Genomic DNA, 13696 nt, shown 5'->3' with positions numbered 1-13696 from the left:
GAGGGGGCCTTTGTGAATGGTGGGGAGAGATGCCGGTTATCGGGGGGGGGGGGAACGTATCAAAGCGAGTTTCCATTATTTCCTAAGGGGAAACACGCTTTGATAAACGAGCATTTTGGATTACGAGCATGCTCCTGGAACGGATTATGCTCGGTAATCCAAGGTACCACTGTACTTCCTCTTTAAATTTGGTGCACTCTCCGAGAAGTCGCAGTCAAATTTTGAACAGACTGCAGTTGTGTCCTACCCCACCTGTCTGACCTTGGTTTCCTTTGTTCTGTGGACTTTGGGGGGTTGTGGGGGTAGAGGTCTGTTCCAGGGAGGGGGGGGGGTTGGGGTCTCTTTGTGACCCAGGAGGACATCTGAGTCCAATCCTCTGGGTGTGTGTGTGTGTGGGGGGGGGGTGACCCTCTGTTTGTATATAGTTGGAAATGTACCAATTATTCTTTGTCACATGTGGTTGTTGGTTGTTATTCTTTTTGCCAATAAAAGATTTCAAAATAAAAATAACTACCTAGTCTTGAGAAACAATCACTTGTGCTTCAGAAAGCAGCCAGCAGATGCTACCCCTGCTCTGTGTACATAACCGTGACTGTGAGCAGGGGAGAGTGTAATGAGATACACACCCAATGGCTCATCACACCATGGGGAGCAAGGCTGTCACTTGCTCTTTATGGCCCAGAGAATAGATTTGTCTTATAGTACCTTGCACAATGAAAGCTATAGTAACAGCAAACGAATTGAACATTACAAATATCTTGAAATGATCATACTGCAAACTCAGTCAGTACATCTGGAGGAAATAACGTTTTACACCAACTGGTGGGAAAATTAGAGATACAAAGAAAAAAAGCTTCTAAATCGGAACAAACCACGTATACAGACTTCAGCTTTCTACCAGCTCTCTGTCAAGGTAGAATTAGGAACAGAATAAAAATAACATACTAAGCATCTGGATAGAGCAGGGGTGTCCAATGTCGGTCCTCGAGGGCCGCAATCCAGTCGGGTTTTCAGGATTTCCCCAATGAATATGCATGAGATCTATTAGCATACAATGAAAGCAGTGCATGCAAATAGACCTCATGTATATTCATTGGGGAAATCCTGAAAATCCGACTGGACTGCGGCCCTCGAGGACCGACATTGGACACCCCTGGGATAGAGGCTTCCTTATGTTACTCGAGTCTTATCACATACCTCTTCCTACCTCATGGCTAGGTAAATGGATAGTGCTAGGGTATTGCGTGCTAAACACAAAATTGTTATTATAGAATACCAGTTTTTTAGCCCATTACATTAACGGGTGCTAGAATTACCTCCCCCCCTGTCCAGCAGCACCCCTTACCTGATCCCCCTGTCTAGTACTACCACTTCTCCCTGCCAGTTCAGACTCAAAAGAGGAGCTCTGTCCTCTTCCAGCAGTCTTGCTGAAGATTTTGATGCAGGCACGTGGTGGTCTATTGGCGGGCCGGGCTGCTGTGTTCTAGGCTGAGGAACCTTTCCTGCGGGGACAGCATGCGCTTCATCTCTGGCCAGCGAGCTCATCATGCACATCTTCTTCTCCCAGAGTGGCTGCGGGCCTCAGCCACCTGCGAGCGCTGGCGCGAGTGCCTCTTTCACCCGGCATTCTGGCGCCAGCTGGGGCTCAACATGCGCGTGTCGTCTGCACCTCGATTTCCTCACGCGAAAGGGCGAGCCTGCGGGTCGAATTCACCACTGAGAACTACCTAAGCACGAGGCGGCGGCCGCAGTGATAGGAGGCGACGTGGAGCCCGAGGCGGATGCTGGTAGCCCCTCCTCACGCTGGCTGGATGACCTGCGCGCTTCCCCGGTGCAGGTGCTGTGTGTGCTGAGCATTCCGTGAAGTGTAAGGGATCTGGAGCCGGCAAGCCCGCACAAATCCTTGGGGTCTGCAAGAGAGAGATGCGTTGTAAGCGCGCATGCACACTCCTGCCGACCAGGAACTAGGGATCAGGGAACACGCCGGTAAGAGTGCGCATGCGCGCTTAGCATTTTATTTTAGTAGATTAGTATAAGTTGACTTGTACACACCAACATTTATTAGTTCAGCTGTTTCCACCATAACAATGGCTGATGTAAGTGACCATGATTAAATATTGACAATGTGAATGTAAAAGACAGGATTCTGGAATCTTAGCATGTAAGTGATGGGTACACTCCCAACTTGCCCACGCCGCTCCCAAGTGCATGCTGCCATCCAATTATGCGTTATAACTTTTGCACACTAAGGCCCCAAATCTATAAATGGTGCCTAAAACATAGGTGCTGAGGAACGTGGCACATATCGATCTTAAATTAGGCGCTGTTAATATAATCACGCTTAGCGGCGCCTAAAGTGGACTTAAGACACCAGTGGGTGTCCGAACCTTAGGTGCACCCTATTTATGTCAGGTTTATCTTGGTAACTAATATCAAAATTCAATAGAAATAAAAAAAGTATTTAGAAAAAACTTAATCAAATAGAAGTATAGCATGAAATTATGACATAAATCTAAAAATAAATCCAAAGTGAATGCTCAGTTAAAAACACCAAATAAACTCAGAAGCAGCGTCATAATCTGGTGTTAAATCAAGACATCATTGCACCCACCTGCCTACCCTAATCAATGATAGTAACTAGAGAAATCTCTCAGTGGGTCCATAAACGCCCTCAATGTTCACAAGCTACTGAAGATATATAATATATAAAGCTGTTCCTTAGCTTAAAGTTGAGGCATTCAATGGGTAGCTTTCGGCAGGGGTTATTTTGAAAAAAAAAAAGTCATCTATGAAATCACTGCTGCTGGAACTAATCCAAGTGTTGGAAAAATGTGACAAAATCCTAAATCAACCATAGCCAAAAACAAAAAAACTGTGAAATATCCAAAACTTCCTCTTCCTCTTCCACCGATCGTGTTTCGCAGATCTTGCTTCATCAGGAGGAAAAATGAAAAAAAAACCTCATCGCTCCAAATGACTGGTTTGAAAATCATGAGTGTCTCCACCATCTCTGCTAGAGATTTTTCTTGGTGGCTGCCAATGCCTAAGTCCAAAACGGGCCCCTACACAAAAACCTGCCTACAATCCGCCTCTAACCATGCCTACTTTCTGGTAGGTGCTCTAGACTAGGTACCTAACATCCAAGTAATTTTAAATTAAGCCAATTATGAGGAGACTGTGGCGTAGTGGTTAAAGCTGCAACCTCAGCATTCTGGGGTTATGGGTTCAAACCCATGCTGCTTCTTGTGACCCTGGGCAAGTCACTTAATCCCCCCATTGCCTCAGGTATATTAGATAGATTGTGAGCCCGCCGGGACAGACAGGGAAAAATGCTTGAGTACCTGAGTAAGCTCATGTAAACCATTCTGAGCTCTCCTGGGAAAACGGTATAGAAAATTGAACAAATAAATAAATGAGGTGCTAATTGCTTGTTACTGGTGCCAATTAAGTTGTTTAAATTGTTAGGCGCCTAACTTTCATGGTCTGAATCTCGCAAAGGAGATGGTTTGGATAGGCTGGAATGAGTTTCAATGGCGAGTCCTGTAGTTGGAACCTAAGGACATTACCAGGTTGACTTCTAAGGTCTATGGCCCAGAAATAACAAAGAAGAAAAGATATTTTAATTTAGATCCACCTAGGCAGAAAACCTTAGGTGTCTTTTACAGAATCTGGTCCTAAGTTTCTAGAACTAAGTGTGACGTAGTGGTTAAAGCTACAGCCTCAGCACCATGAGGTTGTAGGTTCAAACCCACGCTGCTCCTTGTGACCCTGGGCAAGTCACTTAATCCCCCCATTGCCCCAGGTATATTAGATAGATTGTGAAACCGCCAGGACAGACAGGGAAAAATGCTTGAGTACCTGAATAAATTAATGTAAACCATTCTGAGCTCCCTTGGGAGAATGGTATAGAAGATTGAATAAATAAATTAGTGCCAATTAGCACCAATTAACTCTATTAATGATTGTTAGCACCTAATTTGCCAACGTACGCATATAATTGGCAGTATTCTATTGGCTAGATTCACAAACCTACCCAATTGGGCCAGATCCGGTCAGGTACGATGAATACTTAAACCAAAAATATGCAGATGAGGGAAATCAGAGGAACGCCCCCATCTGCCTGCCCGGATCGCTGGTGTGCAATCCCCATGCATGCGCAAACCATCTGCTTTCTCTGCAGATGGTCTGTGCATGCGTTTTGTGTCCGTTTTGGTTTTTTTTTTACTGGGTTTTTTGGGGGGTCCCGAGCCTCCTGCTTCTGTTATTCCTGACGGCAGCAGCCTCTTCCCATGCCCTGCTCTCTGCGCATTCCCTGCAGTACGAGCCCGTGGGTTTAAAGTGGAGCTGCACGCTTTAAACCCGTGGGCTCGCACTGCAGGGAAGGCAGCAGAGATCAGTCTGGGCGGCGAGAGAAGCTAAAGTTTCAAATTTTAAAGTAGAGAGTTGCGTGGGGACAGAAATCCCACCCGTCCCCGCCAAAATCCCACCTGTCCCCACTTGTTCCCACAAGGAATCTCTTTGTCCCCACCCGTCCCCGCGAGGAATCCCCTCCGTCTCTGCCCGTCCCTATAAACTTCAGAAATAGTTATTTCATTTAATTATGCTACTGAGTTAAAGACTCTGGTAGAGACCCATTTACAAATAAGCAAAGAGACTATTAATATGGAAATATTAATTGGGAAGAATACATACTTTGTAAATGGGTTTCTACCAGAGCCTCTAATGTAAATATAAAATATAAATACTCAGCTGATGAGAACCCCCAAGCTGTCAGCTGAGGACTTCCTTTGCAGTTGTTCCGGGTGTCCCTTTTGCCAAGCTTGGCAGGCAGCAGTAGCATCCCTGAGTCACAGATGCTGACACCTCAGTGGCTCATGGATGCTGCCAGCGACTGCTGTACTTGGTGGAGGGGAGTTCTGGCCGTCTCTAGAGGAGGTCCTCTGCTGGCGGTGCTTGGGAATCCCCACCAGTCACAGCAAAGGTCAGCAAGTACTTCAATACTGTAGAAATAAAACCAGAAATGCATTTCCTTTTCTTTTGAACACAATACAAAGACATCTGCTATATACATTTCCCAAAGCTAACATATTTTAGTCAATAAATTCTGTTTTTTACCTTTGTTGTCTAGAGACTTATTTTTCCATAAAGTTGGTCCCAGTTTCTTTTTCCGCTTTCCCATCTTCTGTAAATTCTTCTGTTGCTGTCCATTGGTTCTTCCTACCATGGTCCAACATTTATCCCTTTCTCATCTTTCGTGCCTGCCCACCAGCCCCATGCCCAACATTTCTCCTTCTATCACTCCTCTCCAGCACCATGCCACATCTCTCCCTCCATTCCCTTCACCACTATGTCCAACATTCCTCCCTCTTGCATCCATTTCAATCTGTTCCACTGTTCCCTTTCCACCACAATATTTCTCCCTCTCATCTGTACCTCCCTCCCTCCCTATGACCAAAAATTATCCTTTCTTCCATTCCCGTGTACACAACCATCTCTTTCCCTCCCTTCCTCTCTCCCAAGTTCATGCCTTCTGTGTCCAAAAACGCATTCCCTCCCCCACCTCAGCATCTCTTTCCCTCCCTTCCTCTCTCCCAAGTCCATGCCTTCTGTGTCCAAAAATGTATTCCCTCCCCCACCTTAGCATCTCTTTCCCTCCCTTCTTCCATCCTCTTTCCCAAGTTCATGCCTTATGTCCAAAACGTACTCCCTCCCCCACCTCAGCATCTTTTTCCCAAGTTCATGCTCTGTGTCCAAAACGCACTCCCTTCCCCACCTCAGCATCTCTTTCCCTCTCTTCTTCCATCCTCTTTCCCAAGTTCATGCCTTGTGTCCAAAAACAAACTCCCTCCCCCCTTTTGTGTTCCGCGTTTGCCTCCCAGCCCTCATCTGCAAGCAAATTACCAGCAACTTTCTCAGCCAAATGGAGCTCGAGCCACGAGGCTCGTCTTCTATTTCCTGCCTGCACTGCCCCAGCACACGTAGCCAACCGGAAGTCTTCCCCGATGTCAGGGCTGACATCGGAGGGAGGGAGGGCTCTGCAAAGATTCCGGGTGTGCCACGAGACATCAGCGAGGAGGAGAGGCGCCAGCGCTGGTTGACTGCCCACAGGACATGTCTCTCATGGTGACAGGCACATTCTGTAGGCAGTCAGCTGGCATCGGCGCCTCTTCTCTTGCAGCACCCCCCACTGACATCTCAGGGCTCCATCTGGAGGGCCTTCGCGCAGGCGCAGATGTCAATGTGATGATGTCATGCATGTGCATGATGTCATTGCATCGGCGTCTACCCATGCCTTCCAGCCACAGCATAGGGTTTAGTGTGCTGCGGCTTCCAGAAGGTTGCGAGACACTGGTCTATAGAATAGCTCATAATACCAGGATCTGTACCCAACTTTTAGGTGCAAGGATTTATACCAACTAAACCCTGGCATTCATCCCTGCATCGATCCCCCAAATGCTATAATAGTGTGTGCATTTTAGGTGAACCTCCTTGACCTGGCCATGCCCCTTTATCAGTTGTATACAAAAATATTTATGTGTGCATTTTATAGAATGCCGCTTAGCAAGATGCATGCCTAAATCAAATAGTTACCAGTTAGCACCAATAATTGATTGTTACTGTCCAAATATTGATGCTAATAGGCTTGTTAATTAAATTGCACTTGGAAAGTGAGCATGTGCTCAAATTTGTGCGTGCCATTTTAAGTACCATTTATAGAAGTCCCCTGCATGCGTGAGAATGAGAGGGTATCTGTATAATGCTGGGGCCTAACTGTATGGATAGTGGTGATACTCAGCAGTGCCACCCATTTAGATCTTGGGACCCAATATAAGTGGATTATACACTCCTCCCTCCATATTTGTGGTGGTTGGGGGCAGGACATAACCTCGAACCATGGAAAATATGAGTTTTTTTGTAACAGCCACCATTATTACTATTGAAACCGTGAATAACTTTTTATATGTTATTTGTGGTTTTTTGTAACAGCCACCACAATTTTCAGGCTGATAGCAGGCAAGGTACTGTAGCAATTTTCTCTGTGCATGCTGGGAAGCAGCGTTTTTATCTGTGAACGCTGGGAAGCAGTGATTTTGAGGGTGAAAGCTTGGAAGCAATGATTTTCTGAGTGAAAGCTGGTAAGTGCCAAACTTTTTTATCAGTATAGTACAGGTACTTTACTCATGATGTAATTTGGGGGGGAGGAGTCAGCATGCGAAAAATTGAGAATAAGCAAAACCGCGAGTGCTGAAACCATGAATACGGAGGAAGAACATCATAGTATTTTAATTATTCACCATGGGATTTAAATATTGACCCCCATAAAATTATTGTTCAATGTACGGGCTTTGGGGTTCCTTAAGGGGAGGTATTGCTTGCTTCAAAAAGACTTTTTGTTAGCAAGAAAGTGTATACTTTCCAGATGGAGGTGTCCAGAGGCCCCCACATTCACATTGTGGAGAAATGAGCTGTTCTACATGTTGAAAAAGGAGTATTTGGACGCTAGGAGGAGATCACCCAAAAAATGGAGATTGTATCAAGATACTTGGTCACCCTTGTGGGCATGTAGTATTAATTTGAATTCATGTTAATGGAGCTCCTTGTGTTGGGGAGGATGGAGCATGTATTGTGTTATCTTGACCACCATAAAGAACTAAAGTGAGTGGTCTCCTGATGGTTCTGTTGGTTGGATTGGATTGTGTATTAATACTTTGGTTGTCATTGAAATGGAAAAGTATCAACAAAAATTATATCACAAATATTGACCCCCCTTCCACTGATATTTTCTGAGGGTCTGCTATTCAAAAAGGTGTAACCAGCAAGAAGGGCTCTTGTCCAGTTAAAACACATGGAGCTGGCCAATATTCTGCCAATCTTTAGCGCTGCTTAATATCAGCTTTGACCACCACGGCACTCTCCAGGCAGTGCCGGGGGAGTCTGGGGCCTGGGTTGAGGCAGAGCTGGGAGTTTTATGGGCACCAGCAATAATTCAGTGCCAGTACTCACAACTGGGTAAGTTGGACCGCTAAAAAGACAGTCCTAATTTTGCCTGGTTAGGTATGCGGGTTTGGCACTGAATATTGACTGTACCCACATAACATTTAGGTGCCATCACAGACTCACATATAAAGTGCTGGTGCCCAGACATGGTCTGGCATTGAATTTCTGGGTCTAATTTAGCTGATGTTGTTCAGCATTAAAAAAAGAAAAGGTGCCACTGGCTGAATATTGACTGGTAATTTTTTTTTTTTTGCCTACATTTGTACTTATTTCTTGTATCATTTCACATTATTAAACCTGTTATATGTAAACATATTTACACAATATAAAAATAAGGCCTGATCTGTTTGTCTTTATTGTCCTTGGCCAGGTCCAAGTTATTTCTGGAGCACCAGATTTATCCTTCAGATCCTTTCTATCAGACCCAGAACAACTTTGTTGGGCAGGAAAAAGAAGGTATCCACAGTACCTCCACGACCCTCTAAGAAGAAACTGACAAGAGATTTAGTCTTACTACTGTATATATTGTGTATTTTTAAAAATCAGAGATGCCTTTAGTTGGGACCAGCACACAGAAAGTTGGTGACCTGCAGTACCAAAATCTTAGGTATGAGCTGGTGATGTAGGATTAATATGTAAGTCCAAGTACTGTACTTTAGTCCCTAATAATAGTATCCAAACACAAAACGGAGAGGAAAAATATAAATTTATATGAATGACTTAGCACAACCATTCCTTAGTGCTTGAGACAGCTCCTACCCTCACGAAAAGCTGAGCTGGGTTCAAGTTGAGAATTGCTCACAAGTCTCCTGCTTCTCATGGACAGCCCTTAAATAAAGGTTGTCTCAGGTTTTGACTTGCTGAGCAATCTGACAGCTCAGGTTTTATGATATGGAATAAGAAGGCTGGAGAAAGCTTTATTCCATGAATGCTTACGGAAAAGGTTTCAGAGGCAGAAGGGAAATAACTAAAGAGAGGGTTGTACCAAAACAAACTCATAGAAATGGTTCCCCAAACAATTTACCAATAAACTGAGGAGAACTGGGTTTTATTGCTGTGCATCTATTTTGTGTATGGAGCCGTGCCGCAGTGAAAAATCTGCAGATTAGCACACAGACCTGACATATACAAACTATAGAAAGTGCAGCACTGAGAAACCTGCAGGTACACACACAGATTTAATGTATACAACCTACAGAAAACCGCACAGCACTGACAGGCCAATTCTCAGAACTCCTGCGATACAGCCAATGGCACACACCCCATACTACCAGAACAGCGCTCCAATGCTCAAAGGAAATGATATTCAAATTATATGCATGCTGTAAAAGCAAAAGCAATGGTGCATGCGCAGAAGAGTTTTGCAGTACTCTTGTGTGCATGTACCAGGCAAACCCAATCATGCAGCACACATCAGCGCTACAGTTCTATACCCTTAAATATAAGCGTTTCAAAATCTTTTTATTTGGAAGGCTTATATTTAAGTACAGAAAAGAGGCGCCAATGTGTGCTTTTACTTCTGGATTTGCCTGGACTTATATACATTTCTTTACTAAGGGCTAGATTTATTAAGCTCACCGATCGTGTCCCGACCAGTTTGCGAGCCTGATCCTATCCGCACCCGATCCGCACATTCAAATGAGGGGAAATGCATAAGTAGGAAGGCAAATTATCTCCACCAACATAATCAATAATAAGATCTATGTTACAGACATTAGAATTTATTATATCCCCAATACTAGAAACTAAAGAAGCATTGTTAGGGCTCAGGAATTGGTTCTTCTGTGACTACCTTAGCTGTTCTTCTACCTCTCCTTAGGGTGCTTTTCAATCTAAAAGGCCATAATTAACATAATTGAAATATATGAAGTAACAACAAGAGAGATGTTTTAATTGTAAACACAGATCATGGTCTTCATGTAGAAAGACGACACATTGTTTGGATAAGCCTGTAATTTCAATTCTCCACTGTTATTTTGGTGATGATAATGAATATAGCCTGCTGCTATCCTAAATTTAGGATTAGAGTGGGCTTACAATAGTAAAGACAGGACAACATTAGTCCTGAATTAAATTTACCCCCAAATTCTATAGTTTCCCTAAAGTTGGCACCTGCATCGATGTGCCTAGCCAACGTAGGCGCCTGACTTAATTGATTAATAGGTTAAATTGGCACGATAATTAGCACTTAACAACTCATAATTGGAATTCTTTGAATATTAGGCACAAAACTTAGTAGGCGCGAATCTATAAAAGTTAGGCACCTTGTCCAAAGTGCCTGTCTAAAAGTTGGTGAGGTTAGAGGTGGATTGTGGGTGTTCTTTTTTCAGTATGCACAATTATAGAATCCACATGGGCTGATGTGCGCAGAACTTAGGCACAGGCACGTAGGCCAAGAAAACCCTGGAATGAATAGGGTACGCCTAAATGTTAGGATACATAGTGATGTCTAACACCCTTAGACAGCACTAAGTGTGATTATGTACCATGCGCCCTATTTTTATAGAATCGCACTTAAATTTTATAGGTGGCATATATAGAATCAGGCCCTCACAGTAAAGTGATGTGTAATATAAATTAACTAATTATGACAAAAATTTAAGAAACGGGTTTGACTCCAATAATTTGTGGAAAAGAATATAAGAAGAGCAAGATCTTATTTCTGTTGGTAACATCTTTCACTATTTGAAACTTAATAGATCTCTCATGACACTTCAGAGTATCACCTCTCCAGGAAGGGAATTGTAACATAAAATAAGTATATGGTCTTTGGTGTTTGGGACCATTCGGTATCGTAATCACTTCTTCGCCAGCCATGGAAGATCTTATGTCTTTCAAAGTCTCCAGAAAAAACTTTAGGGTAATGTAAGCCAAACGATGAAAAGTTTTCATAGTTCTTTGTAAATTCACACTTAAAAGATAAATGCTTACATTAAGTAAAATTAATGATAAGACCAAATGTTGCCTTTGAGGTACGTGAGAACTTACTGCTCATGTTCCTGCTGGATGGATGGTGAAGCAATTTCATAATTTTAATCATATGGGGCAAGCAGTATTGTTGCACAGCCATTGATATTGGGAAGTGGAAGTCAGGGGGCAGACGCCTACATCTTAAAAGAAACATTGTTCTGAGCGTGGAAATGGAGATCAGCTCAGTTGCTTGGTCATTCAGAAATGCTTCTATAAATTAAAACTCATATGCTCAATCACATTATTTCTCACCCCACCCCCCCCCATAAACATTCTTATCCACTCTTTAGTAATATCTCACATTGACTATTGCAACTTGCTGTATGAGGGAATTACACAGAAAGAAATCCGATGATTACAAATTCTGCAAAATACAGCAGTTAAACTCATTAACCATGCAAAAATATTTGATCACGTCACCCTTCCTATCTCCCACCGCATTACACTCAAATTCTCTTTCTCATTTACAAAACTAAACACTCCAATGTCCCATCCTTTATTGACAAATATCTGATTCCCTATTCTTCAACCAGAACAAATACGCTCCAATATTCAAAATCTGTCAGTAGTCCCACTCGCAAAATATTCTATGATTCCACCTGAAAGGCTGTCTTCTCCATGATGGCACCTTCGTTTTGGAATGCTTTTCCCCTTTACATCATACAAGAGCCCTCTTAAGAAAAATTTCGGTCCAAAATCAAAACCTTCCTTTTTAAGGATGCCTTCAATACTTGAGCCTCTGTCTCCTCCTTTAAAGACTTCCTCTTGACCCTCTCAACAAAACGCTCCCTTCATGTACTACCCTTCCCTTTTTCCCAGTTTAATTTTAATTTTAATCTCAATGTATTTTTCACTACCTAATATTCTTTCCCTTCGGTCCAGTCAGTTTTACAGGTCCTGTAACCCCCTCACTATAGCAAATCTTAATTATCTGTATGTGGATTTTATTACATGTTTTTATCATTTAATGATTGTAAACTGTCTAGATAATAATTGATAGATGGTATATCAAATGAAAAATAAACTTTGAAACTTGGATAAACTTAGATATCTTATCCATGTAGATACACCCCACCAATCTAATTACAGCCTGGTTCCTTAACTGTGTTTGAAGGGATATGCTGAGTGGAGGGACCCTCTTGATCCAGATTATATAGGTAAAGCACAGTCACCGAGATAATGACATCTGCAATAACATAGGCAGATCTAGAATGGTACCCGAGCAGGAAGCAGCAGCTGGGGTTTGAGAAAAGTCCTCCCACTCACTGGTAAATAACAGTTCAGATTCTGCTTGCTCTGTAGAAAAGAGCAGATCTCAGGGGGAGACCACAAATGTTAAGAGCTGCCTCTGGATTAGTGAAAATCCATCGCTAAAATAACGATGTCAGCAATTCATGGGTAGGATCCGAATGCACATAAGCAGAATGCAGCATCTGAAGGTGGTTTTTAGTGACTTAATGGGTCAAAATTTGAAAGAAATGCAGACCTGACATGTAGATGTTCTTACGAGGGAGGTGGGAGGCAGTGTGATCTGTTCTTGCTTCACTGTGGAAAGTGGACATTTTTAAACAGGAAGAAGATGGGCATATTTGGGGCTCAAGAGTAAAGGTCTTCCTTGGTAAAGAGAAAGCTTTTCTGGTTCTCGTAACTCCTTACCTTTCCAGGACTTCTCAATCTATATGCAGCAGACCTTCTTTAAATTAGTGTATGAAAGGCAGAGGTACCAAACAGAATATACAGAGTGTAATATATTTATAGCACAAACCATGAGACTACTGTTGCTAATATTTGGAATTCTGCTAGGTAATTGTGACCTGGATTGGTCATTGTTGGAAACAAAAATACTGGACTAGATGGACCATTGGTCTGACCCAGTATGGCCATTCTTATGTAAGTCTGGATCTAATTGTCCCTATTCACTGCCCGTGATGTGACCTTAATTAAATCCTTTCTCTGAAACTTAGCTTGTAAGCTCTGTGGCTCATAAATATTGGAGCATTGTGTATACTAATCCTATTACCTATATAATAAATATTATTCAAATTAGGCCATGGCTTGCCTTTTTATTTCAAACATTTTCCTCCATAATAGTGATAATTTGGGAAACCATCTCATCTAGCAATGTGTTATGTTATATGCAATTCTTGTACAGCACTTCCCAAAACAGAAGTGCTGTATACAATTATGCTGTATCATATGAGATGGACCACATAAACTCAGTATTTGTAGTCACAAAGCCATCTGTAATCTAGGTATTGAATTTTGTATGGGGTTTATTGATCTCTGTCACAAAGCCCAGCAATAAACACCTAAAGGTATCAGGCAACAAATGACAAAGGGGTCCTAGATCATAGGGAAGTATGGCACCAGTGGTGTAGTGCGGGAGGGGGGTGCGGACCGCCCCGGGCGCCAAATCTGTGGGGATGCTGGCACCTCTCCACCCGCCCTGTCACACCCTGCCACCCTGTACCTCTGTATTATCTTCACTAGCATGAGCAACTTCTGCCTGTTGCTCGTGCCATCCTGGTTCCCCTCTGAATTACTTCCGGGTCACGGGGCTAGGAAGTGACGTCAGAGGGAAATCCAACGCTGGAGTGAGGAGAATGCTTGCAGAAGCCACTTGCGCTGGTGAAAATTAAGAGGTACAGGGGAGGGGAGGGAGAAGAGCGTAAGTGTGGGATGGGGGAGTGGGAAGGAGCGGGGGGGACGTGAAAGGACTAAGGGCACG

At 43.2% G+C, this 13696-nt stretch overlaps 1 protein-coding gene across 2 annotated transcripts in view; it reads left to right on the top strand.

Moving 5' to 3' along the window:
• RGS11 (regulator of G protein signaling 11) overlaps nt 1-12986 on the top strand; it is a 172294-nt gene extending 159308 nt beyond the window's left edge. For both annotated transcript variants that reach the window (XM_033962575.1, XM_033962574.1), the window contains exon 19: nt 8369-12986. In XM_033962575.1, coding sequence (XP_033818466.1) covers nt 8369-8483 — 115 coding nt within the window. In that variant the 3' untranslated portion in view covers nt 8484-12986. The remainder of the gene's footprint in view (nt 1-8368) is intronic.
• Nucleotides 12987-13696: the final 710 nt, after the last annotated feature.

Source organism: Geotrypetes seraphini, chromosome 11 (genome assembly GCF_902459505.1).
Source record: "Geotrypetes seraphini chromosome 11, aGeoSer1.1, whole genome shotgun sequence".
NCBI classification, from domain to species: Eukaryota; Metazoa; Chordata; class Amphibia; order Gymnophiona; family Dermophiidae; genus Geotrypetes; species Geotrypetes seraphini.
This window is presented reverse-complemented; position numbering and strand designations above follow the sequence as displayed.